This window comes from Myotis yumanensis, unplaced genomic scaffold (genome assembly GCF_028538775.1).
Source record: "Myotis yumanensis isolate MYYU_CA2020_CCGP unplaced genomic scaffold, mMyoYum1.0.hap1 SCAF_3, whole genome shotgun sequence".
Lineage (NCBI taxonomy): Eukaryota > Metazoa > Chordata > Mammalia > Chiroptera > Vespertilionidae > Myotis > Myotis yumanensis.
In genome coordinates, this window is record NW_027223754.1 from 189,660,798 (window position 1) to 189,686,868 (window position 26,071).

A 26,071-nucleotide genomic window follows, 5' to 3' on the forward strand; every position below is an offset into this window, starting at 1 on the left:
ATATCATTTTAACAACTATAACAGACACCATTTTATTTTTAATCATTATCCATGCCTATATACAATAAATCCTGCAGAACCCCAAATGTCTTCCCTGAGTTGAACAAACTATTTAACTCATAAATGGACAACTCTCAGGATTAGCTAAATAGAAAAAAAATGCAAGTTGAACTCTTATCAAGAGAAGGATGTTTAATTTTATCATTTACCATAATGTCAATCTTGAATCTTTAACCTTTTTTCCTTTAACTCTAACTGAGGACCCTCCGTGCCTCCAGTTATCGAAATAGGTTCTCATAACTATGCCCCGGATAGAATGCACTGTAAATTCTTGAACGTGGAGAATCTGCGCTCAGTGGTTGCCCGTGGGGCCGGGAACTAGACTAGGACACAGAGAGGCGAGAAGCAGACTTCACTGTATATACATTTTGGTAGTTTGGCTTTCATCCAGTGTATATGCGCATTCTCTGGCCCTGGGAAGCCAGCAGGTGCAGCTGCAGACCCTCGGGCAACCACGAGGTTCGCGCCCGCGCCCACGCCCCCTCACCGTGCCCTTGGCCTCGGTGCGCGCGTGCGTGAGTGGGGCGGGGGCGCGTGGGACGAGGGCTCTTTCTCCGGCTCAGCGTGGTCATCCGGAGCTGGAGCCGCCGCCGGGAGAGGCTCGCCTCTCGCGCCTGTACCGGAGGACCGCGCCCGCAGTAGCTGGGAAGCAGGTCCGGGTTGCCGGGCCGGAATGTACCCTCCCCCCACCTCCCCCCGCCAACTTTCGGCTGCTGCGACGGAAGCAGGAACTTGCGAACCACAAACCAGCTGGACCGGGTGGGAGCTGCGGAGCATCCCCTGCTGTGCACACCGAGACCCTCGCGCGGAGTCGCCGCCGCTTCCCCGCAAGCGCGTGGGAGCCGTCCACGCACGGGTGGACCCAGAGGCTCCGGGGTCCCCTCGCCGCCAGGTAAAGGCGTCCCAGTCCCCTCCTCCCGACCTGCCCCCGGCAGCCTCGCCACCCCTCCTGGCCTGGGGCGAGGCTCCTGCACCCGCCCTGGAGCAGGCAGGGGAGCGGGCTGCGCGCCCGAGGCTGACCCGGATCCCGGTGGCGCTGCGGGTCCCCGACAGGCTCTCCAGGCCGGCCGGCCGCACCTGTCGCAGATGGCACCGGCCCCGCGTCGTGTCAGGACCCGCAGAATAGTTTAGTGAGCGACATACATTTCCTCCACGGAAGGGAAATTTTCCTTTTTTTTTTTTTTTTTGTATGATTTGTGTCCCGTATTCATTATCAAACCTACTAATTGTCTAATACTCTGTAGGTGTGTGTGTGTGTGTGTGTGTGCGCGCGCGCGCGCGCGTGTGGTGATAGATTATTATGCTGGGAGTAAAATGATTTCCAATATTTGAAGTAGTTATGTGCACGGATGTTTGACTATAGTAATCAGGCATTAAAGCTCAGGCGCTTCTTCTCATGCCCACCTATATTCTTTTCCCCTCCCATCTTTCAACAAGATTGAACTTGACTTTAGACCTTGAAGGCCTAAATAATAACGGCTTAGAAGATTAACTTATCTAATAGTTGTTGAGTATTTTTAATGAGATAAATTCTTCAGTACTTCTCGCTGTCCAGGAGCTACAACGATGTTGCATAGTGAGAACACAGCTTAGCATGGAGACTGGCATGTGAGAAATATAAGTATTACTTATAATTTTATTGTTTCAAAAGTTGGACATCACAGTTAACAAGGTAGTTATTTGACTTGTGCTGGTTTGTTTGGTTTCTTGGTTTTTAAACTATTTCCTTGTTTTTTACTTACTAAAGTATTTACATTACAGTTCACTCTTTGTATCGTACAGTTCTATGGATCTTGATAAATATAATGATATTTACCCATCATTACAGTATCATATAGAATAGTTTCACTGCCCTAAAAGTCTCCTGTGCTCCATTGATTTTTTTTTTTTACTGTCAATGTAGTTTTGCTTCCTCCAGAATGTCATATAGTTGGAATTACACCTTTCAGACTGGCTTCTTTCACTCAGCAATATGCAATTAAGGTTCCTCTATGTCTTTTTGTGGTTTGATAGTTCATTTCTTTTTATCCCTGAATAATATTTCATTGTATGGGTGTACCACAGTTTGGAGATAAAACAATGAGAGGCAAGAAGAGGAAGGATTCTAAAACTCAGAGGCAGGCCTACTATTTGTACCTCTTTCTTCACAAACACTCATCGGCTTTTAAGCAGTGATAGTATAGTATACGTGTTTGTGTTTATTAGTTCTTTGCCAAGTTTTTAAACGAAAGGTTGTCTCAAATCTTTTAGAAGTGATATGAATAAAAATACTTGTTTATTTTTGCCCTATGAATTGTAAGTCATTGACATCAACTTAAAGGAAATGAAATGTATCTTTTCTAGATTTGCTAAAAGAAACAAAACTCACTAATGATTTTCTTTTTGGTCTAGAGAGAAATTCCATCATCCGCGCAATCTTCTTGATGCAAACTAAGACCAAAGGAAGGGTTATCCTTGATCTTTGAGGACTTTAATAGTGAAATTTAAAATGTTCTTCAGGGAAGAATGGCGCTTGACCTACACTTTTATAATCATTGGTTTCCTGACAGTCAGGCTGTCTGCCAGTCATAATTGTCCTACCCAGAGTCTAGAAGATGTTGTCATTGACATCCAGTCATCTCTTACTAAGGGAATCAGAGGCAATGAGCCCATACATACATTAACTCAAGAAGACTGCATTAATTCTTGCTGTTCAACAAAAAACATATCAGGTAAGTAATAGTCCCTTGACAACCCTTTATTCCATGTGTTTTGTGACATAAGTGGCTGGTTGACATGGCTCAATAGTTTATATTAGTGATTCTCAATGGGGTAGAAAGGTAGGTGACAAAATCACCCAGGCAAGATTTCACAAGTGTGCCCTCTCCTCCCCTAAGCTGTGTCAGAGTTACTGATGTGTGTGTGTGTGTGTGTGTGTGTGTGTATTACTCAGGTGTTTGAGTATAAAAAGGTGGAGAACCACCAGTGTTAGGTTCTAACAGGCATCTGGGATATTGAAACAAAAACGCTATTTAAATGCTTAGCTGCCATTCATATGACACTGAAGGAAACTAAGGCCACAGGTTTAAACCATGCCTTTGCATATTTTAGGCTCCAAATCTATTACCTGAAAAGAGGAGTATATGTCTAAGTGAAACAATGTTGTTCAGTTGTTTATGAACCTGCCCTAATTCCATAAACGAAAAAAAAAACAAACCAAAAAAACACCCACCTAAATTTATTGAGCACCTAATGCCTTGCTGGAGATAAAACAAATGAGTAAGATGGACAAGGCCTTGCCCTCAGAGCCTAGAAGAGCTAGTGAACGTTGGACAAGTGATTCTTACTTGATTTATTAGCCAACAAAATCCTGTTTTCTCTTAGATCTTAACTTCCTTTTCTTTCTATAATGGTTGTGATATAGGAAGGAAGGAAGGAATATCTTTTCATCACCATATATTTGATTCCCTTTACCCTCTTTGTCCTCTCCATTCCTGTTCCCCTCTGGTAACTACCATTCTGTTTTCTGTATCTATGAGTTGATTTTGGGGGGGGGGGGGAGGGGACTGTTTTTTGTTGCTTTTTGTTTTATATCCCATATATGAGTGATAACATTCGGTTCTTGTCCTTTTCCGTCTGACTTATTTTACTTAGCATAATTCCCTCAAGAACATGCATTTTAAATAATTAGCCTATATGCCTCTTAACCTTCAACTTGGCCAAAGGGTCACAGGCCAAGATGTGAGACTATACCAGATTGAGGTCAAAGCCAACTGTAGGCCATGATAATTAGAGAGAACATAAGAGAAAGAGAAACCAGCAATGAAAGTTAAGAGTGAGAAGCGAGGAAAGAAAACAGAAAAGCAAAAACGATAAGAAAGAAAAGAAATACTAAAAAAGAACCAAAAGAAGAATGGCACTGATAAAAATAGAAAATAGTCTTTGCATTCCATATCCTACTCAGATTCTTTGTGGAAGGAGGCATAGTGTGTATGATGCTGAATTTACTGACTCCATCCAAGGACACCTTGCTCATGCCTTCATATGAGTGTGAGATGCCTCAGGATACAAGAGCTATAGGAAATCATTAGGGTTAGATCCATTTCTTAAGTCCCAACTCAACTGTGAGTTGTATAAAGATTGCACAATCAGTGTTTCTATATATTTTTTGGTTGATATATTTTAGCAAATGGAAGGTTTATTTCTAAATAGTTAAATGCACTGTTAAAAATTGGTTTTGCCAGTCCTAGCTAGTTTGGCTCAGTGGATAGAGTGTCGGCCTGTGGACTGAAGGGTCCCAGGTTCGATTCTGGTCAAGGGCACATGCCCAGGTTGCAGGCTCAGTCCCCAGTAGGGGGTGTGCAGGAGGGAGCTGTTCAATGATTCTCTCTCATCATTAATATTTCTATCTCTCTCCCTCTCCCTTCCTCTCTGAAATCAATTAAAAAATATATTTTTAACAAATTGGTTTTGCCAAAATTACCTTAATTCAGGTTTGTAACCCAATGTCTTTAAACGTTGCTTCTAGTGGCTAAACTAAGGAAAAGGAAGTGATTCAGCAGTCAGCAAGCAAGTGAACAAAAGTGTTTGTGTTGGACACCAGGATAAATGAGGTTCTTCCTGCTTGCTGTACTCTTTAGAAAATCCTATTTCAAAATAATGCTTATGAACCTTTCATTTCAGGGGACAAAGCGTGTAACTTGATGATCTTCGACACTCGAAAAACAACTAGACAACCCAACTGCTATCTGTTTTTCTGTCCCAGCGAGGAAGCCTGTCCACTGAAACCAGCAAAGGGTCTTATGACTTACAGGATAATTAAAGGTAACGAGAACATTGTTCTTTTTCTTTTGTGATTGGAATTATTTAAGGGTCTGGTTCGTGTGAAAGATTTTCTGCAAAAGAGTCTAAGTAAAACTGCCAAAAGAGGTCACAAATATAGAGGCACACCAGGAAATCTCATGATTTGCAGTTCAGCTTTTAAACCAAACAGCTTTTTTTCCAGTGAAAGACCTCTGGGTGATAAGATTTTTTTGTTTTGTTTTTACTTTCTTAAGATAAAAGGTGCACAGACTTTTCAGGAAACATTTTAAAACACCTCTTTAGATCAATGTCAGCAGCACAGGAATAAGTGTTTTGAAAGGGTTAAGACCTATGTGAATATACAGAATTCCAGTATGTTTGTCATTAGGTTAGAATATTTTATAGTCACATGATCTGAAATCAAACTCAGTGGATTTGTTGTGTAGACCTGTAGAGAAGTTCATTCAAAAATATTAATTGAGCATCTACCATGTAATAAATTCTGTGCAATGCATTGGAAATATAGTCTCCATGCACATGGAACTTAAATATTTCTTCAGAATACAGAAAATAAACTAAAATAATAAATAACGTAATTATTTGGATATATCTTGGTGAGAATTTGACTTAATTTTTCAGGATTAAATGCTTTCAGTATTAAATTCCCTTGAAAGCTTTTTTTATTATATCTTGAATTATTAATATTATTTTCTTTATTCAATAAACAACATGTATTATTTAGTATCATCTGTGTGCCAAGCACTTTTTTACACTCTAGGAATTCAAGGATACAACACTAAATATAGAAAACAAGTTTCTCACTTCTGAGACAGAGACAATAACCATAATCCTATATAATAAAAGTTCAAAATGCAAATCGACTGAAATGGTGAAATGACCGGTTGCTATGACACGAAATGACCACCAGGGGGCAGACGCTCAACGCAGGAGCTGCTCCCTGGTGGTCAGTGCACTCCCACAGGGGGAGTGCCACCCAGCCACAAGCCAGGCTGACGGCTGACGGCTGACAAGCACAGCGGCGGTGGCGGGAGCCTCTCCCACCTCTGCAGCAGAGCTAAGGATGTCTGACTGACAGCTTAGGCCCAGTCAGGCTCTCTGTTGGACATCCCCTGAGGGCTCCTGGACTGCTAAAGGGTGCAGGCCAGGCTGAGGAGACCCCCTCCCCCCAGTGCATGAATGTCGTGCACTGGGCCTCTAGTAAATAAATAATCAAGAAAACTGTAACACAAGTGCAATGCAGATAATTAAGCTAAGATAATGTAATAGATAATCCCTGAGTGGACCCTCTGGATTAGGTGATCAGAGGAAGCATCTGTGAAGAAGTAACCCTAAACTGAGATCTGAGCAGTAAGGACCCAGATGTGAAAAGATCATGGCAAGACCTTCCAGGGAGAGGAAATAGCCTGTTTCAATATCCCAGTTGGCTAACTCATAGTGAACCATGGACATAAAGAGTGATATGCCAGAAGTAGGAAAGACAGAGAGATCACATAAAACTTTGTAAGCCAGGGTAGGGTAGGATGTTTTTATTTTAAGTTTATAATGGGAAACCATTGGAAGTTTTGTTTCTTTAAAAAAAGATTTTTATTGATTTCAGAGAGGAAGGGAGAGGGATAGAGAGATAGAAACATCAATGATGAGAGAGAATCATTGATTGGCTGCCTCTTGCCTGCCCCGCAACCCAGGCATGTGTCCTTGGCTGGAATAAAACCTGGGACCCTTTAGTCCACAGTCTGACATTCTATCTACTGAGCCAAACCAGCTAGGGCACCTTTGGAAGTTTTTAAGCAGGTATGGAACGTATGGTTTTTTTGTTTGTTTGTTTGTTTTTTAATATGTTTTTATTTATTTCAGAGAGAGGAAGGGAGAGGGAGAGAAACATCAATGATGAGAGAGAATCATTGATCGGCTGCCTCCTGCATGCCCCCTACTGGGGATCAAGTCCACAACCCGGGCATGTACCCTGACCAGGAATCAAACCCTAACCTCCTGGTTCATAGGTTGATGCTCAACCACTGAACCACACCAGCCAGCGGAATGTGGTGTTTTAAAGGTGATTTCTCAAAGCTCACTGCGATGGCTGTATTGGGACTGGACAATGACCCAGCAGCGAGAGGGGAAGTGGGAAGACTGGGTAGGAAGTGGGGGTGAGAGGCACGTGGAAGGCCATGGCATGGTGGACCAGGGAGGTGGTAGAGGAGATGGAGAGAAGGAGACGTAGGGGCTGTTTCAGAGGAAGAGTTAACAGGACTTGCTGCTGGCATGGGTGTGGGGGACAAGAAAAGACAAGCTGCCCTAGCCTGTTTGGCTCAGTGGATAGAAGGGTCCTGTGGACCGAAGGGTCCTGGGTTCGATTCAGGTCAAGAGCACATGCCCGGTTGTGGGCTCAATCCCCACTGGGGGGAAATGCAGGAGGGCAGCCGACCAGTGATTCTCTCTCATCATTGATGTTTCCGTCTCTCTCTCCCTCTCCTTTCCTCCCTGAAATCAATAAAAATATTTTTTTAAAAAGAAAAAGAAAAGCATTGAAGCTGAGTCCTAGTTTTTGTCTTGAGTGTCTAGGTCAGGGGTGGGCAAACTTTTTGACTCGAGGGCCACAATGGGTTCTTAAACTGGACCGGAGGGCCGGAACAAAAGCATGGATGGAGTGTTTGTGTGAACTAATATAAATTTATGTAAACATCATTACATAAAAGGGTCCGGTCTTTTTTTTTTTTCAGTTTTATTCATTTCAAACGGGCCAGATCCGGCCCGCGGGCCGTAGTTTGCCCACGGCTGGTCTAGGTGGATGGTGGCACCATCTACTGAGCTGAGGAAGATTTGAGAAGTGGCTTCAGGGCTGGGAGGAAAAGTGCAGTCAAGGGCTCTCTCCTGACTGTATCACGTTGCATGTGAAGTACTCTGGGGAATGATACTGCTCAGGGCACCTGGGCACTGACTCTGCTTCGTCCCCTGGGTGGGGCTGTGTCTGAGTTTTGTTCATGAACCAGGAAAACCTGATATATCAAACATTCCCTTAAACAGATTATTTGTGTAAATTCCTCATAAACAGCGACGTGAGCCCAAATCTAAAAAGACTGGCATGTTAAGATACAAAATTTCCATTTTGCAAGATGAAAAAAAAGCTCTGGAGATGGCTGATGATGATGGTTGCACAACGGTGTGAATATACTCAGTGCCACCAAACTGTACACTTGAAAAGGGGTAACTTGGTCAATTGTATGTGTATTTTACCACAATTTGTAAAAACAATAATTTTTAAATGACTGTGGATGGTATAGAACAGATTTGGTTTTTCAAAACACTCAAGACTGTACCGTGCATGGACAGTGGCTTGTCCTCCTCTCCCGCCTTTTGGGGCTTCAGTGGCCAGGGAGTGACCAGTGTGGCTCCTTCACTTCCCCTGCCTGTTTGTCTATGGTCTTGGCTAACAACACAGGGGACCTGCAGAGCCTGTTAGACACCCAGGGGTGGAGTCCGCAGGAACTGGATATTCCAGTCTGAGTTTCCAAAGAGGTCAGGGCTCAAGACATGGATTGGAACGTTTGCTCTTCTCCCTCAGGAGCTCCCGTCACGTAGAAGTTGGGCCATTACGTTCCTCCTCTATTATCCCTTCACACTACCTCTTCTTCATGCTGTCCTTTCTCCCACTATCAGTGTGTGTTCCCTTTGTCTATAATCTATTTCACAAGTAAAGCAGAATATTTAAAATATATAGGTAACTTTAATCCGGTAATTCTACTTCCATAAAATCTACACTAAAGAAACAGTATCAAAACAAGAAAAAGACTATTCGTGTGAAGCTGTTTACTGTATAATGAGTCTAACAATGAAAAACTTGAAGCAGCATAAATGTTCAGCTGCCAGAGTATGGTTGGGTGGAAAATATGATGGGCCCACTTGAGGGAATATGATGCAGACACTAAAACATAAGTTTGAGGTGTAGAAATAAACAAATTCATTTAAATTTCTGGTGAAAAACACTCAGTTTTTCAATTACATGAAAAAAAATTAAAGGTATACAGACATGTTAATAGTGGCTGGAACATAACAGAAATTATAGTTGAATTTATTTTCATTTTTATAATACCTCGGTAATGTTGTTGCTTTTATAATGCATGTATTGTAAAAGAGGGGGTGTACGGTAAAGATTCTCTCCAATGGAAATGAGAGGAAAGGGAACTTGGCATGTGCGTAAATCTTTTAAGGGCTAGTGTAAAGGCCATGAGGTGGAATTAGAATCAAACAGTTCCTCTGGTAGCCACCAGGGGGTGTCATCAGCCCAGAGCAGGTTGATTAATAGCTAGGTGCAAAGTGGCTCCAATCCCAGACATCGTGTGCAGTGGACTGTTTATATTTTACAGGATGTTTACAAGTTGTGTGTGTCGTTCAGTTTATGAATCTGCCCGTGTTGATGGATTGAGATTACCCATAGAAGTAAATTATCTACCTCCTGTTTGGAGTGAAATTAAATGCCTGGTTGGTGGTGTGTTTTTGGATGAGCTCTATTTCCTATCAATGATTGACTAACATTTACAGACTGAAAGTTTGAAAGATGGCAGTGCATTCTACTCATCCTATAAAACTATTGCAGCTTGGCATCATTACGTTTTTTTCAGCTTGTGGGATATCATGTCTACCAAGGACTGGAATAGGGGAATTCCAAAGTAGAATAAATTAGGAGTCTTTGCTCAGCTGATTTTCAAGTATTAATCAGTACGTAAGTTTTTTACCTAGTGAAGTCGCTTAAAAATGAAACTCAGAAGAGGGGTTGAGGGCACAGAACTGTTTCCCAACTCCCTCTGTGGCCTGTCTCTCCATGACTGAGAGAAACTTAAGTGGGTGAGGTCAGTGGACCAGGTGTGCAGGATCCCTGTGTGGTTCTAGGATCTTTGCCAATAGATGAATCTTATCAGGAAAGGAGACTGGCCCTTTCTTTGCTTTATTTACGAGTAGAGGCCCGGTGCATGAAATCCGTGCACTTGGGGGGCGGGGTGTCCCTCTGCCCGGCCTGTGCCCTCTCACAGTCTGGGAGCCCTCAGGGGATGTCGACTGACAGCTTAGGCCCGCTCCTCACCAGCCGTAAGCCTGGCTTCTGGCTGAACGCCACTCCCCCAGTGGGAGTGCACTGACCACCAGGGAGCAGCTCCTGCCTTGAGCGTCTGCCCCCTGGTGGTCATTGTACATCATAGCGACTGGTTGTTCTGCCATTTAGTTAATTTGCATATTAGCCTTTTATTATATAGGATTATATAGGATGCTTGCTTTCTTGGGAAAGAAACAGCTGTTATGGTCATTTCTGTCAATGGCCTTATTTAAGTTCTGAGTTCACACATATCACAGAGCACTTCCTTAGTCTTTTTTTTTTTTTAATATATTTTATTGATTTTTTACAGAGAGGAAGGGAGAGAGATAGAGAGTTAGAAACATCGATGAGAGAGGAACATCGATCAGCTGCTTCCTGCACAATCCCCACTGGGGATGCGCCCGCAACCCAGGTACATGCCCTTGACCGGAATCGAACCCGGGACCCCTCAGTCCGCAGGCCGACGCTCTATCCACTGAGCCAAACCGGTTTCGGCTACCTTAGTCTTTTTTTATTGTTGAAATTTTAAGATGAAATATGTTGAGTCCTGCTGTTTTGTTGTTGTTTTTTTAAATATCTGATCCTACCTAATCATAGAGATGCTATTTATTTCATGGGGATACTATGTCTATGAATATGATATTACCTGTAGCAGGAACTCTTTTCTTCAGTATTGTTGGAGAAAAGAGGAATTCCAGGCAACTCAATTCTATTTTAGAGGAAAGTACAATATCCTTGAGCAGGTGTCCACAAACTTTTTTCAGTCAGGCCAGTATTTTAGTTTTTGTAGGTCATACACAATCTGTCCTACTTAGTCACCTCTGTCTTTATAGTTGGAAAGCAGTGATAGACAATATGTAAACAAATGAACATAGTTGTGTGCCAATAAAACTTTATGAACACTGAAATTTGAATTTCATGTCATTTTCATATGTCACAAAATATTATTTCTTAACCACTTAAAAATGTAGAAGCCATTCTTAGTGCACAAACCATATAAAGACAGGTGACAGCCCAGATTCGGGCCGCATACCATAGGCTGCAAACGCCTATCCTAGAAGGATTAATATGTGACAGTTCCAAAGGACCTCTTAGAGGTGTGAGGCTTAGAGAGTGGTCACAGATGTTATAGATCTGAAGTTGCCTCTGGATCTGTTTGTTAGGACAGAGGAGAGTGAGAGCTCGTTTAGAAACCAACATGAGGGGAGTTGAGGAAGGAAAGGGGAAACAGAACGGGGGAGAGTTGATCAGCAAAGGCTAGGAAATTCCTTTGCTTCCTTCCTTGTGTTTTCTGCTGTTCTCACCCAAGTGAACTGATTAGTTAACCAGCAGAGTAGTTCAAATGATCATTCTCTGTCCTGATTGCTTTAACAGACCTTTTGCAGTCTGAGCGGTGATAAATGGCGTGTGTGACTAAGAGCACCATTCTAAGCCTTCTCATGCGTGAGGAGGACCCGAGGCTGGTTCCTCTTCAGTAGGAATTAGGAGTGTGTGATTTTCTGCTCTTTATGTGGCCATCATGATTTCAAATATGGGCTCATCATCCTCAGAACCTGAGATACTGGCTCTAAAATTTTAATATTTGAGAGCCAAAATTAAATCTCCCAGGTTGCCTCTCTCCCCTGAGTGTGGTGCTGAAAAAAAAATTTTTTTAATTGAAAAATGTCATCAACTGCTTTGGCCTCCCTGCCGCCTGAGGAGACCAAAACCCCCTGTTCTCCTCCCCATTCCCCCTTGGCAAAGCAAATCGCGAGGATTCCGCCTCCTTTCCCCATTGTCCCCGTGGCCTCCACCTACCTTTCTTGCCTGTCCCTGTCCCCACTGTTAATCTCTCCAGGGATTGCTTGCTCCCCAGTTGTTATCACATCCCAGCTGGCACCGCCTGCAGGAGCTCTGGCCTCACACGGGCAGTCTCCCTCCCAGTCCCTCTGCCACATCACCTGGCCCAGCCTTCTTCCATGGCCTTGGCCCCTAAGGCGCCTCCATCTTCCTACATCTCCTGCTGCCCGTGCTGAGGTCCTCTTCGAGTCCCTGCTCCTCTCACCTCTTCCTTCATTTGCCTGACCCTCCTCCACACATTCCTCTTCTCCTCGGTCCCATCACCCTAGCAATAAACCACAGCATCTGGTGGAGAGGTTCTGATTTAGCAGTTTGTATTTTTCCATTTTGCACAAGTTTCAAAGAAATGTCAAGTATCCGCAGTGTGGGACTTACTGAACAAGTGACTATGTGTGTCTTTTTTAATCTACCTTATAAATTTAAGTCTCCCTTATGTTTTCTTTACATTTCCAGATTTTCCATCATTGGGCAAACCTGAGCTGCTGAGCCCGAGAGCCACTCCCATACCCCCTCATCCAACAGGTTATTCAAAGCCCACGGGTACCTTATGGAGAGATACATTTTCTCAGAAGTTCGGAGCCTCAGATCACGTGGAGAAACTACTCAAGATTGGTCCAGTGAGTACACCGTCCCCTGTTTATCAAGAAAAGGGGCATTCTCAGAGCCCCCAGTTTTCCTCAGGACAAAGAATAGGTCATCTGCTGCCTGAAAATGGGACGACATTCCCCACTACAGTAGCTGCTGCTGCTCTACATACCGTCTCCGCCTCTCCAGAGCCCCGGTCTCTCTTCCCCAGCCGTGCTCCAGCCATACCGTCTGTGTCTTCCCAACCACAGGCAGCCACCACAGCTCCGCCTGCAGCGACAGTCAGGTCTCCGCCTCCCGCCGTCATCTCTACCATTTTGACACGTGCAGTGGTTACACCTCAAGCTCACATGACTACCACAGCAGTTCCAACCACCATCTTTCAGGCACCTACAGACTTGAAAGGCCCACCAGAAACGGTGCCCTTTAGAGAAATTTCCAACCTAACTGTGGCCACAGAGCAGGTCCCTAACCCTGCTGCAGGTCTTTTGCCAAATGCGGGTTCTCCCGCCATGAAGAAAACTGCTCCCCAGGAAAATGAAAAGACCAGTTTAGGCGGCTCCCCCCAGCGCGGTGTTTCAGAAAGTCAGCCCGGCCTCCCATACGAAAAGTGGCTCCTCATTGGGACCCTGCTCTTTGGCGTTCTGTTCCTCACAATAGGCCTTGTCCTCTTGGGCAGAATGCTCTTGGAATCCCTCCGTAGGAAACGTTACTCGAGACTTGATTATTTGATCAATGGGATCTATGTTGACATCTAAGAACAAAACTACCTGTCTCTTAATTCATGTGGTTCCTAGTAGCCCAAACGCAGTGAGTTTCTACTAACTCACTGATCTTAGGATTTTTGAAGGTATTTTAAAGGAGGTCAAGAGCCACCTACCACTTTCTTTTTTAAGGGGGGAAAGAAAGCAAGTTAGGTGATTGGAGTGATCTGTCTCTAAAATATTAGCTGAAAACAAAGCTTTCCCTAAAGGAATAATGTATAATTGCCATATAAATTTGAAAAATGACTATTGTTTTGTTTGTTTTTGAGGGAAGGGGGAAAAAATGGTTAGGACTTCTAGGCTCCAATTTGTTAATATTTTTAGTTCCAGATAAAGTCATCTACTTATGATATTAATTCTAATGGATTTACTTTCCTTTTATATGTATACCAATGAAACTTATTCCAGATGTATTTCCCTCCAATGAAATATTTGAATAAATCTTTTGTTACTCAGTAATGTTCTTGTAAGTCATATGCCCAGCTGGATAACTTTCCATTTATTCCCACCAGTAAATGATTAAATGATGAAAATATGTGTCCTAAATCAAAACGAAGATTCCCCTCCCCCTTTTCTCATCAATGAGCAAAGAGGTTCCTTTGGGAGAATTCTAGCAAAATATTAGGCTACATGGAGACAATGATAAGTCAGTTCTGATGCCCAAATCTACTTTGGATCTATTTTAATTAACTTTTAAAAAAATAATAATAATATAGGCATTTTCTTAAATTTAGAACTTATCCATATTCTTTATAAGTCCTTATCTAAACTTGACCAACACTCATTTTTTGGCTTTATTTGTAGTAACATTGGAAACAATAGATAGCACTTACAATTTTTATTCAAGGATGAGTGTGTTTAACTTTCATTGATTAGTTATTGAAATGTCTGAGAAATGCTTTTAATATACAGAGTTTGCCAGACAAGTTACAGTGGGTCACTAAGAAGCCAGGAGGCCACCTAGGTCAGTTTGACATCTGCAAAAGCAGAGGTTTGGTCCCTTCCTGGTGATAAAATGGAATTCAGGTGAGAACTTTACACAGTGAACACTAGAGGGCAGTAGGTGGTTAATAAGTATAGCAAGGAAGGCAAATGTAGGAAATGATAGAAACAGGCTTTTTTCTCTTTCCTCATCTCTTCCTTCCAGGCCCCTCTCCTGGAACCCTATCCTTCCCCTCCTCCCCCCCTGGCTTATACTAAGCTCATAAAGCTCATTAAGAGGAAAGCTAGTCTACTGAAAATAGTATTTTTCACATATTTTCCAACTTAACAGTTTGACACAAATCTCCAAGGGGTTTACATAAGCTTTAAGTAGGTTGAATAAATAACACCTTGAATCAATTTAATTTAACAAGCATTTATTGAACAGCCACCTGTAGGCCAGAATCAGATTAGTAACTAAGAGCCTCAGAATTTTTAAATCCCCCCCCCCCCTCGTTTTTGATGGAACTAAATCGTGGAAATAAGGCTTTTCTGTGGGTGTTTTTAAGAGCTTTCTCCTGCTTCTCTTGGACCTCTCCATCTCCTTGCTGCGTACCGTCTTCTTCGAGATGGAAACTTGATGGGGAGCCCAGACCTGAGGCCCTAGCTGTAGTCCAGATGAGAAATGGTATAGGGCCAAACTGGGGACGGATGTAGATGGTAGGGGAACGGTTGGATTGAGGACCTGCTTCTAAGAGGTGGACTAGCTCTCCTCACACAGTGGATGAGACTGCTGCAAGGGGACATCAGAGGGGAAAGAGCCTGCATTTGTTTTCTTTTAAAGAACCGTATCAGTGATTAGCTTAGCGGCTAAGCCTTAGCCGAACTTGTAGACAAGGTGCTCTGAACTATAAGCTCTCTCCTTTGGCTAGTGAAAAGGGAAGGTGACAGCCTAGTACAGGTGAGTACACTACAATGGTTCCCCCTGCTCAGAAAATATTCTTTCTCCATTGTTAATGGAAGATAGTCCCCTGGGTTAAAAGGCGATTCTTAAAAAAGAGAATGACCCCTGAAGAACACAGCCTACCGCTCATTCCCCCTGGATGAATACCGCTACATTCTTGTTTCTCAGTGATCCTTGCCTGAGTGAGGCATCCTTGAAACTCTTTGGTTCCCAGGTTGTGGTGGGCACTACAGTTTATCCTTGCAACAGCCACCCCCAGCTCCACGTTTGCCTTATTTGTGATCGGTTGGAAGTGTCAGATTCCTTCCCAGCCCCTCTTACAGTTAGGGATGGACCTGTGACCCATTTCTAGCTTAAAGGAAACCTACTGGAGGCTTCTAGGAAAGATTATCCTCCTTGATAAGTGAGGGTCACACAAGTAAGAAAGCCCCTTTTGCCTCCAACTCCTTATTTCCTGCTTGGAATGCTGGTCAGGTGGTTCTCAACCTTCTTAATGCCGCGACCCTTTAATACAGTTCCTCATGTTGTGGTGACCCCCAACCATAAAATTATTTTTGTTGCTACTTCTTAACTGTAATTTTGCTACTGTTTTGATTCGTAATGTAAATATCTGATATGCAGGATGTATTTTCAGGGGTCACTGTAAGGACTTGATAACTTGAAGCTACTGCATGCAACTATCATTGATAGTGAAACAAACATATACTATGTGCCAGGCACACTTTTACATGTACAAACTCATTCCTACAACAACCTCATGAAGAATTTCTTCAAAATATGTTTTTATTGATTTTAGAGAGGAGGGGAGAGGGAGAGGGAGAGAGAAACATCAATGATGAGAGAGAATCACTGATCAGCTGCCTCCTGCATGGCCCCCACTGGGGATTGAACCTGCAACCTGGCCATGTGCCCTGACCAGGAATCGAACTGGTAACTTCTTTGTGTATGGGTCGATGCTCAACCACTGAGTCACATCAGCTGGGCAAGAATTTTTATGCTTATTTTGCAGATTAGTAAACTGAGGCACAGGCAGGTTAAGTGACTTGTTTGAGGTTATTTGCCCACATAATCTGGCTCCAGAGTTCTCATTCTTTGCATTCTTATAACTGGAATGATAACAGAATAGCCAAAAAAAAAAGAGGTTTGCAGTAGATCAGACATATTCTAGACAACAGCTTTGAAATTTTGTTGAATTGAATGATACCTTGAACCAAAGCATGAAAATTAAGGGATCAGTGGTCTCATTCTGGGATGGGCTTCCTGTACTTTTTCATTTGCAGACATCCTGTCTTCTTGTTTGGTCACTGACCACCTGTGCCAAAGTCAATGGCCACTCATTAGTTGGAGGTACACCAAAATAGAGAACCCATCCTGACCCCAGCTTCTCACCCCTCAATTAACAGTCCCACCATCTCCCCAGTCTCCCTGGTACTGAGTAACGCCAAAGTCTAATCTACTACTCTCTCCTCTTCAGCCTCCACATCCAGTGTTTACCAAATATTATCTATTTATTCCCTTTCAAAAATGCTTTTCTCCCTGGCCAGTTTTCTCAGTGGTTAGAGCGCCAGCCTGTGGACGAAAGGGTCTTGGTTTTGATTCCCAGCCAAGGGCACATACCTTGGTTGCAGGTTCAATCTAGGCCCGGGGGCTGTAGTTCTACGCCCCTGTTCTCTGTTTTTCAAATGTGCCAGGCGCCTTCACGAGCCATGCCATTCCCTCTGCTTATAAATGCCCTTCCCTTCGTTCACCTGGCCAACTTCCACTCACCTTTCAAGACTCAGCTCAAACATCACCTCCACCACTGTCTTCCCAGAGTCTCCCTGGAGATGTATAATCCTCCCGGATTTCTGGCATGGCTCTTGATTTGCACCACCAGCAAGACACTTCCATGGTATCTTCTAACATATCAGTTTATATGTTACACCGCTAGACTGTGATAAATTAGAGAGCAATATTTCTCTGATTCTCCCATACTTAATAGTGTGCCTGGCACATAGTAGACACTCCATAAATGATCACAAGTGAATTTTAAAACCTGTTTGGTGAAGTTCTTTCCTTTCAGCAATGAGCAGTAATGTGATCGGCTGTACATGCAACAGCTTCTAGATCATGCAGAGAAAATCCAGTTAAAACCCCCACTTATATGCATTTTTTAAGAGAATAGGATACAATCCAAGTGCACAGTGATAAAGTATATACACTTAACTAAGACCATGTGCTGAGGAACCAGTAGATAAGTACTGATATTTGATTTTGTTTATTTCTTTCCTTAGAGCACAATTTGCTTAGCCTATAGAAAGGGTGAACTGACAATGTTTTTGCCTGTGTTCTTATATTTTTTGTTTATTTTTAAAATCTATTTTTATTGTTGAGAGTATTACAGATGACCCCCTATTTTTGGTTAATTTTAAGGTAACTTTTAGAGCACTCTTATAGCCGATGTAAGGCTCAGATTCTAAGTTGTGTGTCCCTAAATTATGATGTTAGTCAGCAAAGGAGTCAAAACTAAAACCTAGAGCTCCAGCTTTTTGATTCAATATTCTTTCCGCCACACTGTACTACCATGAGCAGAGACGTGGAAATAGTGCACCTAGCAACACACACCCAGACATTGTGTGGGTGTAGGTATGTGTCCAATTTTGATTTTCAATCTCATTGTATATAACCTAACTTATAATGTCTTTAGTAAACATTTGCTTTTCATCTTCTTTTGATGAGAAACATCCATTTACATTTAAATAATAGAAAATGAGGACATGAGACTTATTGAATTCTGTTTTAATAATTATATGCAAATACTGTCCTTATCAAGGACCAACAGAATTACCTATGCAACTTTACACTCGCTTGCACCTTTTCATGTGGATAATTTGTCTCCTCAGCAATATTGGAAGTGCCTGGAAGAGTAGAACTTCATCTTGTATTTCCTTGGATTGGCTGGTGTCAGTTATTGTTTGCCACCTGTGGCTACTGTGCAGGAAGAGTAAGAAAGATACAGCTCAGGGAATTGAAGACTCGCCCAACCTCATCCCTGCCTCTCCATCTTTGCTTTTACTGCTGTGACAGCTCCCGCCTGCCTTTGCATTCAATAGGTGAGCAGTAAACATCTGTTAGTTTTAACATCTTATAGGTGGCTAATCTCTAAGGTTTCTGGCCCCTCTCTCATGGGATGAACGGAAGCCCAAATGCAGCCAGGCAAGAACTATAAAAGGTAGGAGTGGTGGGCCCTTCATAGGTCTGGCCTATGTATGGGACCCCTCATTCCTCCTGTTCTTCTTCCCCTCTCTCTTCCCAACACCACCCTCAACTCCTCAGGCCCTGAGGCCTGTGCTTCCCTCCAGCATCCCCTCTGCCTTCAGAGGCTTGGCTTCAATGGGAAATGGGGAGACACAAGAATGGCCACGCTCTGCTTTTGAGGTACCGTCTCCTCAGAGATGTCGCTTCTTCTCACAGTCACTGAAAGCCACTCACTCGCACCCTCAGAGGAAAAAAGGAAACCCTTACCAGCTCTGACAACACATACCCAGTTACACACATTTGCAGGCCTTTTTTTACAGGCATATGCATGATAAGCTTTTTAATATATATATATTTTTTATTGATTTCAGAGAGGAAGAGAGAGAGAGAGAGAAAGAGAGAGAGAGGGAGAGAGAGAGAGAGGAGAGAAACATCAATGACGAGAGAGAACCATTGATTGGCTGCCTCCTGCAGGCCCCACAGTGGGGATGAAACTCCCAATCCAGGCATGTGCCCCTTCTGGGAATTGAACTGTGACCTCCTGGTTAATAGATCGCTGCTCAACCACTGAGCCATGCCAGCTGGGCTCATGATAAGCTTAAAAAAAAAAAATCCAAAACAACAAAATCTGAAAAGATAATATAGAAAAAATAGAATTTGGAGCTGATGCAAAAACTCTTAAGTGAGTGAGTGCGGGGGAGTAAGTAAATGAGAGGGGACTGGGCAGATGAACCATTAGCCAGCAAATGGATGTTATTGCTTCATATTTCATGAACCCATACATGGAGCTAAATTTACCAGCCTTAGCCAGTGTCCCCTAACAAATCTCTAGGGCAGTGGTCGGCAAACTCATTAGTCAACAGAGCCAAATATCAACAGTACAATGGTTGAAATTTCTTTTGAGAGCCAAATTTTTTAAACTTAAACTATATAGGTAGGTACATTGTTATTAACTTAATTAGGGTACTCCTAAGCTGGCCTTTGCTAAAAACGTCCTCAATCTGAGGGGTCAACCTCAGCGAACGTACCCCCACTTCTTCTAGCGCCACTTCTTCAAAATAGACTCGCCCAGGCCGAAAACCGACTTCTGCGCATGGGCCACAAAGTTTCAATTGCACTGCACGTGCGTGCCCGCACGTGGTATTTTGTGGAAGAGCCACACTCAAGGGGCCAAAGAGCCACATGTGGCTTGAGAGCCACGGTTTGCCGACCACTGCACTAGGGTGTTTCACGCTGGGTTGATCAGGGACAGTGGCACAAAGGCTGCTGTCACACAGCCTTCTTTTCGGATGCCCCAAGGTAGACAGGGACCAGGGCAGCTGCAGTTTTGCAGACAGTAAGGAGCTAGAAAGAATCATTCTCTCCCACCTGACCCTGCCTCCCAGGCAGCCATTCTCATACTCAAGTCAGGTTCTGCCTATCTCCTTTTTTTTCTTCCCATCCCCTTCAGTCCACATCATGAGCCATCTAAAGCTCGGCTTCTTATCTTTTGGAAGAAGGGAATCTCTTGCATCGGGAGGACTTTGTCCAGCATGAGCACTGGTGACATTCGCCCTCCCCCACCCCACCCAGCCACAAAAACCCAACATACCTCTGGGCTGGATTTCTGACCTCCCTCCCTCCCCTCTGCAGTGGAGAGGAAAAGGGCACATTCTGAGAAAAACAAGTATCAGGGGTGGATGGTGTGTTCTGAACTTTAAAATGTTAAATGACGGTGAAAATATTTTGGAAAAGAAACGATCCTCGAAATTGCGCTACATAGTGAGGCTAATGGAGCCCATATGTCGTCTACCAAAACTTAGAAAAACAAACTAAAAACAATACTTTAGCGCCTGCCAGACTGAAATGGGACCGACTCCTTAATATTCACTCAACCCAGAGTAAAATGCTTTAAAATGGTAATGGTTCCAAAGTGTAGCCGAGCTGGGTGGATAAACAACAGACCTCAAACACAGGGGGCTTATGTTCAGATCCCAGCTCTGGGTAAATCACTTAATCTCCTTCTCAATTTTTTCAGCTCTAAAATGGGGATGTTGGTATTTCACAAGGTGTTTACAAGGCATACTAAAGTGATTGTAAAGCACTTGACAAATGTTCAGTAACTGGTGCTTTTTTCATAACTTGGCTCTATCGCGCCCTTCATTATTCACTCAGTGGTGTGGAAATAAACAGAGACAAACCAAAGGAGCACAGAGGCTATTCATTCCGGGCTTGCTTTAGTAAGGGAGTCAGCCACCATCACTTGCATTGGGCAGGGACTCAAGCCAAGCAGAGGAGTGGGGAAGCTTTATAGGGGTAGGGATGGAGGGGTGGGTGTTGGAGGTATGCCCTGATTGGAGGTTGCTGGCCTGGGGAAGGTGGAGATGGGTTACCTAGAAGCTGGCATCTTATGTGGTTGATTTGAGAAGTATATTTGGTTTTCTCAGGTTAGTCCTGGACAGAAAGGGTACAGAGATCCTGAGTTGGAAGCCAAGTGGTTAGACTTCTTCAGCTGATGGTGGCAGAGGCTGTGGGTCAGAGTTCCGCTGTCATATGTGGGCTGGCCATTGTCTGCTTGGGTTTTTATTCTCTCACTAGAGGCCCGGTGCACGAAATTCATGCATGGGTAGGGTACCCAGGCCTGGCTGGCGATCAGAGCCGATCGGGGCCTTCCGGCTGCCGGCCGGGGCCGTCCTTCGTTCCATCCTGCCCCCTGGTGGTGGTGGTCAGCGCATGTCATAGCGAGTGGTCGAACTCCCGGTTGGTCGAATTCCCAAGGGGACAATTTGCGTATTAGCCGTTTATTATATAGGATTGAAAAATAAAAGTTGGGAGGAGTCCTGCCTAAGTAGCCTTGGGAGTAGCTTGTACCTTGTGTATCTTTGAGTCACTTTTAGAAGTAGCAAATTTGGAAGACAGATTGCTGAACCAACCATTTTTACTCTCCAAAATCAATGGACCTACCACTGGCCTAGCCATCAGGACACACCCCCCCTCCCCCACCGCCACTCCTCCACCCCCATTTCAGCTCCCTCATGAATAGGCTGAGAATTCCTATCTGTCTAGCCTGGCTCGTCCTTTGTTTCTGAGGATAAGGGGCTTAATATTTGTAAGAGAACCCGGTCAGGCAGGTATTTTGGAAGGCATGTTAGCAGGGTGAAAAGGAAGACAGTGGCATAAGCCTTTGAATTTCCACCTAGTGAACTGGAGTTTTGAAAATGTTTACTTTTTTGTTTTTAGAAGGAGCATTTGCTACAGCACGTGTAAGTGTAAAAACGTGTATAACCACTGCTTAAATATCCAGTAATGAGTCTGGAGTCTGAAAAGTCCTCTCCTTCATAAACACAGAGCCCAGACTACAACCAAGATAGGCCAGAAATCAGGTATACCTGTGAGAATAGGCAGAACTCACTGGCCTGGACACAGGTGCAGGGCTAAGGACATAAGACTTGGTGAATGTGCCAAGACCAAAGATAAGCCTACGGGGGAAAGGCAGATGGACTCTCGCCCCTATAAGCCAAGTCTCAGTAGATCCTGAGGGTCAGCTCAAGCTGGAGTGGGGCAAGCAACTGGCAGCTCATTAGAAGGGGCCAAAGAGACTGTGGGCAACAGGGAGACTCAGCAGCAGGGCCCCAGGCACCAATCCTGAATTCTGGAATTGTGGGTGATCTGAGGCAGTTAGGAACCAGAGCATACGACAGTCCTTCAACTCAAGGGGTCGTGGAAAAGTGGGAAAACCCGGTTTTCAGAGACACACCTGATAACCTAGCTCAGACATACTCAGTTCAGCCAAATGACTTGATGCTCATTTCTCCCTCACAGGGTTATGATGGGAATTAAATAAAATATGGCAGATGAAATACTCAGCACAGAGCCCACTACTAGAAATAAATCCAAGTCACTATTTAGTGTTATTGCTGTTATTGCTTTCTCTACTCATGAAATAGGGAGGGGGATGTAGAGAGGGAAGAATTTATATGATCCTCAGGGACATTTTGTCTAATGGATCAAGTCTAGAAATTCTTCAGTAAGGACCTGGGCACACATTCCCTCCAGACCTGCAGGCGCGTAGGGCAAGGGGGACTCACAGGGACATTCTGGTTGTTTGGCCTTCGGGCAAGGCTTTCTCATCTGGGGCAGCACCGCCCGCCCTGCACCACACCTGCATACGAAGCCTGTAAAATGAGTCGTCACTGCTTTCATCGCTTTGTCTCTGCGGGAGGAGGGAGCCAAAGGAGAGGTCACTTTCTTCTCTTAAGCCTTAAATCATAACATTAACAAACATCATACATTTTATTATTAAGAAGCAATTACACATACAGATTATGAATCACATCTTAATCCAATTGGCTCTACATTCCATAACACATTGGAAGCATACAGGAGGATTTTAAATATTTACCTTCAAATTTTCAATGTGATAAGGTAGTACCCTTCGGGAAAAAAGAAGGGAATTTCCTTCCTGATTTTTATGCCCTTTACTCAAATCTAGGAGAACATGCCCACACCTTTCGCTGCTATCTGTATTGGGTCCTGCGTCCCAGACTTGTTTACTTAGAGGTTTAAGCTCAACTCCACTCAGGTCCTGAACTAAAATAAGATGTAGGCAGCTAGTAATTGCTGTTTAGCCCCAGTGTATGAACTTCAAGCCCTAGGCACAGTTATACCAACTATAGTAATTATTTTTCACTTTTCCCCTGCCCAGAATTCCTCCTGCCTCTTCTCATAACAGTACCCTATTTTTTTTAGCGGGCATCAGGGATTGGCAGGGGTAAGGAGGGGTGAACAATGTACTCAGGATAGAACTCTTATCGTGCTGGGCTTCCCTCACATGGGGTGGGCACTGCTTTGAATCAGAAGACTTGTCAGACTCCAGATGTATTATTGGATATTTAAGCAGTGGCTGTACTGACCATCCCAGGAGATTCTGATTTAGTTGGAGCCAGGGTATCAGTATTTTTTTTAAAAAAAGTATTTATCCATCCTCTTTTTTCTATTCTTTTCTCTTTTTTTTTTTTAAAAAAAACATTTTTATTGATTTCAGAGAGGAAGGGAGAGAGAGAGAGAGAGAGATAGAAACATCAATGATGAGAGAGAATCATTAATTGGCTGCCTGCTGCACGCCCCACACCAGGGATCAAGCCAGCAACCCAGGCATGTGCCCTGGATCAAAATTGAACCCAGGACCCTTCAGTCCGCAGGCGGATACTCTATTCATTGAGCCAAGTCAGCTAGGGCTATTAATTTCTTTTAAAAATTAAATGTGTCAGGGTAACATTGGTTAATACCACTATACAAGTTTCAGGTGTACAACTTTATACTTTTAAAAGTTCCCCAGGTGGTCCCAGTGTGCAGACAGGGTTGAGATCCGATGCAGCAGGGCAGCAAGCGGAGAGCTCCTATCCCTCACCAGCTCCAGGGACTCTCTTTCCTACTGCGCATTCTCCAGCTTTCTAGCTCTTGAACTTCCGTCTGGTAGATCCATGTTATAATGTGGATGTTTGGGCTGTAAAGCGAATACAGAATTAATATTTTTAGATTGAAAAAACCCACCAGAGGTGGTGGATCATTTGTGACATTTTTATTAAACTTAAAAAGATTCTACAGTTTCCAAGCATGACACATCTGTGTTAACAGAAAGGTTATTCTACTGGTCTTGTGAGGAGAAAACTAGTGATGAGAAGCAGCTAAGGCAGTTTGGAGGCTGTTTCCAGGGTGCAGTGGGCATATTCTGATAAGACTCCTCTAAGAGGAGAGAGACATGTGGCCCAATGAGATGAAGGACACAAGCCTTGTAATTCTGTGAAAGGACATACTCTGCTCATTTTTGTGCTATCTGGATGCCAGAATTTTGATTCTGATACTCATGTAGGACTCATAGGGCCCAGATACTAGATGGACCATTATCTTTAAGACATGTTTTTAAAATTATTTAAATCAAGATTTTACAGGTAACAGACAAATGGGTTTGTCTGAAAAGACTGAGCCCACATACTGGGATCCAAAGGGCACTGGACCCTCACAGAGGTTCGTGTATAATAAACTATAACATGATACTTTCTGTGGAATATCATTCAATATCTCCCTGGCAGCAGTGGCAGCTGGAAATTACTGCTTAAACACTTCATGCGCACTGATGCATGGACTACCCAGCACAGTGCTCAAAGTATTTAATTCCATGTCCTGGAGTTAGCCTCCCACCTGCTTTTCAGGTCAGCGACAAAGACACCTGTTGTAACCCCAGTCAGAGTTCATAATAGCCAATGATTTCTGGCCAAGCTACAATTTTTATGGTGAAAGTTAAAGGTACTACTGTGACAGTTTTCCTCATTTCACTCATCCATTTCACAAGCAGTGACTGGGCAACTTCTCTGTGTGAGGCATTGTGTTAGGAACAGAGGACTCAAAGATAACTAATCCACAATGACAACAAATTGTGCCACAGACGATCTTAGAAGTATGAATAAAGTAGTGTGGAGAAACAAAGTTTTCCTAATAAATATAAGGGTTTTTGTTTTTGTTTTTTTAAAATAGGAGAAGTTGCCCTAACCGGTTTGGCTCAGTGGGTAGAGCATCGGCCTGCGGACTCAAGGTCCCGGGTTCGATTCCGGTCAAGGACATGTACCTTGGTTGCAGGCACATCCCCAGTGGGGAGTGTGCAGGAGGCAGCTGATCGATGTTTCTCTCTCATCGATGTTTCTAACTCTCTATCCTTCTCCCTTCCTCTCTGTAAAAAGTCAATAAAATGTGTTTTTTTTTTAAAAATAAAAATAAAATAAAATAGGAGAAGTCATGTTTGACTTAAAAAAATATATGGGCGTTTCCCTAAAAGAAAAGCAAAGAATAGTACTCCAGGCAGAAAGAATAGTGTGTACAACAGCATATGAGTAAAAAAGAGCATGGCAACTTTGGGAACAGTGAGAAATGCAGTATTGCTAGAACAATAGGTTCATGGCAATAGCAGGTTGTCTTTTGTGAGGGGCTTTTGTAAGCCTCTCTTGAGAGCTTAGATGTTAGCCTGTGAGTGCACAGAATAAAGTCATTCTTTCCAAGCATGCCATATTTTTTGTTTTAAATGAAAAGCTACCAGCTGAATGAGAAAAAGACTAGAAATGAGAGTCAGGAAAGGTAGCTCCAAGGCTCTTTCTAGAGCAGTGGTTCTCAAGCCAGGGAGATTTTTGCCGCCAGGGGATGTTTTCTTACTTCATGATGGGGATTCTATAGTGTGTAGAGACCAAGGATGCCGCTAACATCCTGCAATATTCAGGACACGCCCCCTCAACCCCAACAAAGAATTATCCAGCCCCAAATGACAATACAGTCAGCCTCGTTATCCGCTGGTTCTGTTTTACATCCATGGATTCAACCAACCGCAGATTAAAAAAAAATTTTTTTTTAAAGTTACATTCTAGCCCTAGCTGGTTTGGCTCAATGGATAGAGCGTTGGCCTGTGGATTGAAGGGTCCCAGGTTCAGTTCCAGTCCAGGGCACATGCCCAGGCTGTGGGCTCGGAGATTCTCTCTCATCATTGATGTTCCTATCTCCCTCTCCCTTCCTCTCTGAAATCAATAAAAATATATTTTTAAAAAATTACATTCTTGCTGACATGTGCTATGTAGCTAGGCCTATAATGGCTGTGTCTGTTCTGAACATGTACACATTTTTTTCCTTGTCATTACTCCCCAGACAATATAACAACTATCTACATAGCATTTATATTGTACTAGAGGCCTGATGCACGAAATTCGTGCAAGGGTCGCGGCTCTCGCAGCCCTGGCTTTGTCCGGAAGATCATCCGGACAGTCGTTCTGCTGTTGGGTCTAATTAGCATAT

General features: G+C 43.5%; 1 protein-coding gene across 1 annotated transcript; it reads left to right on the plus strand.

Moving 5' to 3' along the window:
- Positions 1-673: 673 nt before the first annotated feature.
- On the plus strand, positions 674-13,670 carry MANSC1 (MANSC domain containing 1). The gene is made up of 4 exons (XM_070410673.1): positions 674-952; positions 2,452-2,771; positions 4,723-4,863; positions 12,242-13,670. The coding sequence occupies exons 2-4, from the start codon at positions 2,549-2,551 to the stop codon at positions 13,129-13,131; spliced, it is 1,254 nt and encodes a 417-aa protein (XP_070266774.1). The 5' UTR covers positions 674-952; positions 2,452-2,548; the 3' UTR covers positions 13,132-13,670.
- The last annotated feature ends 12,401 nt before the right edge of the window (positions 13,671-26,071 follow it).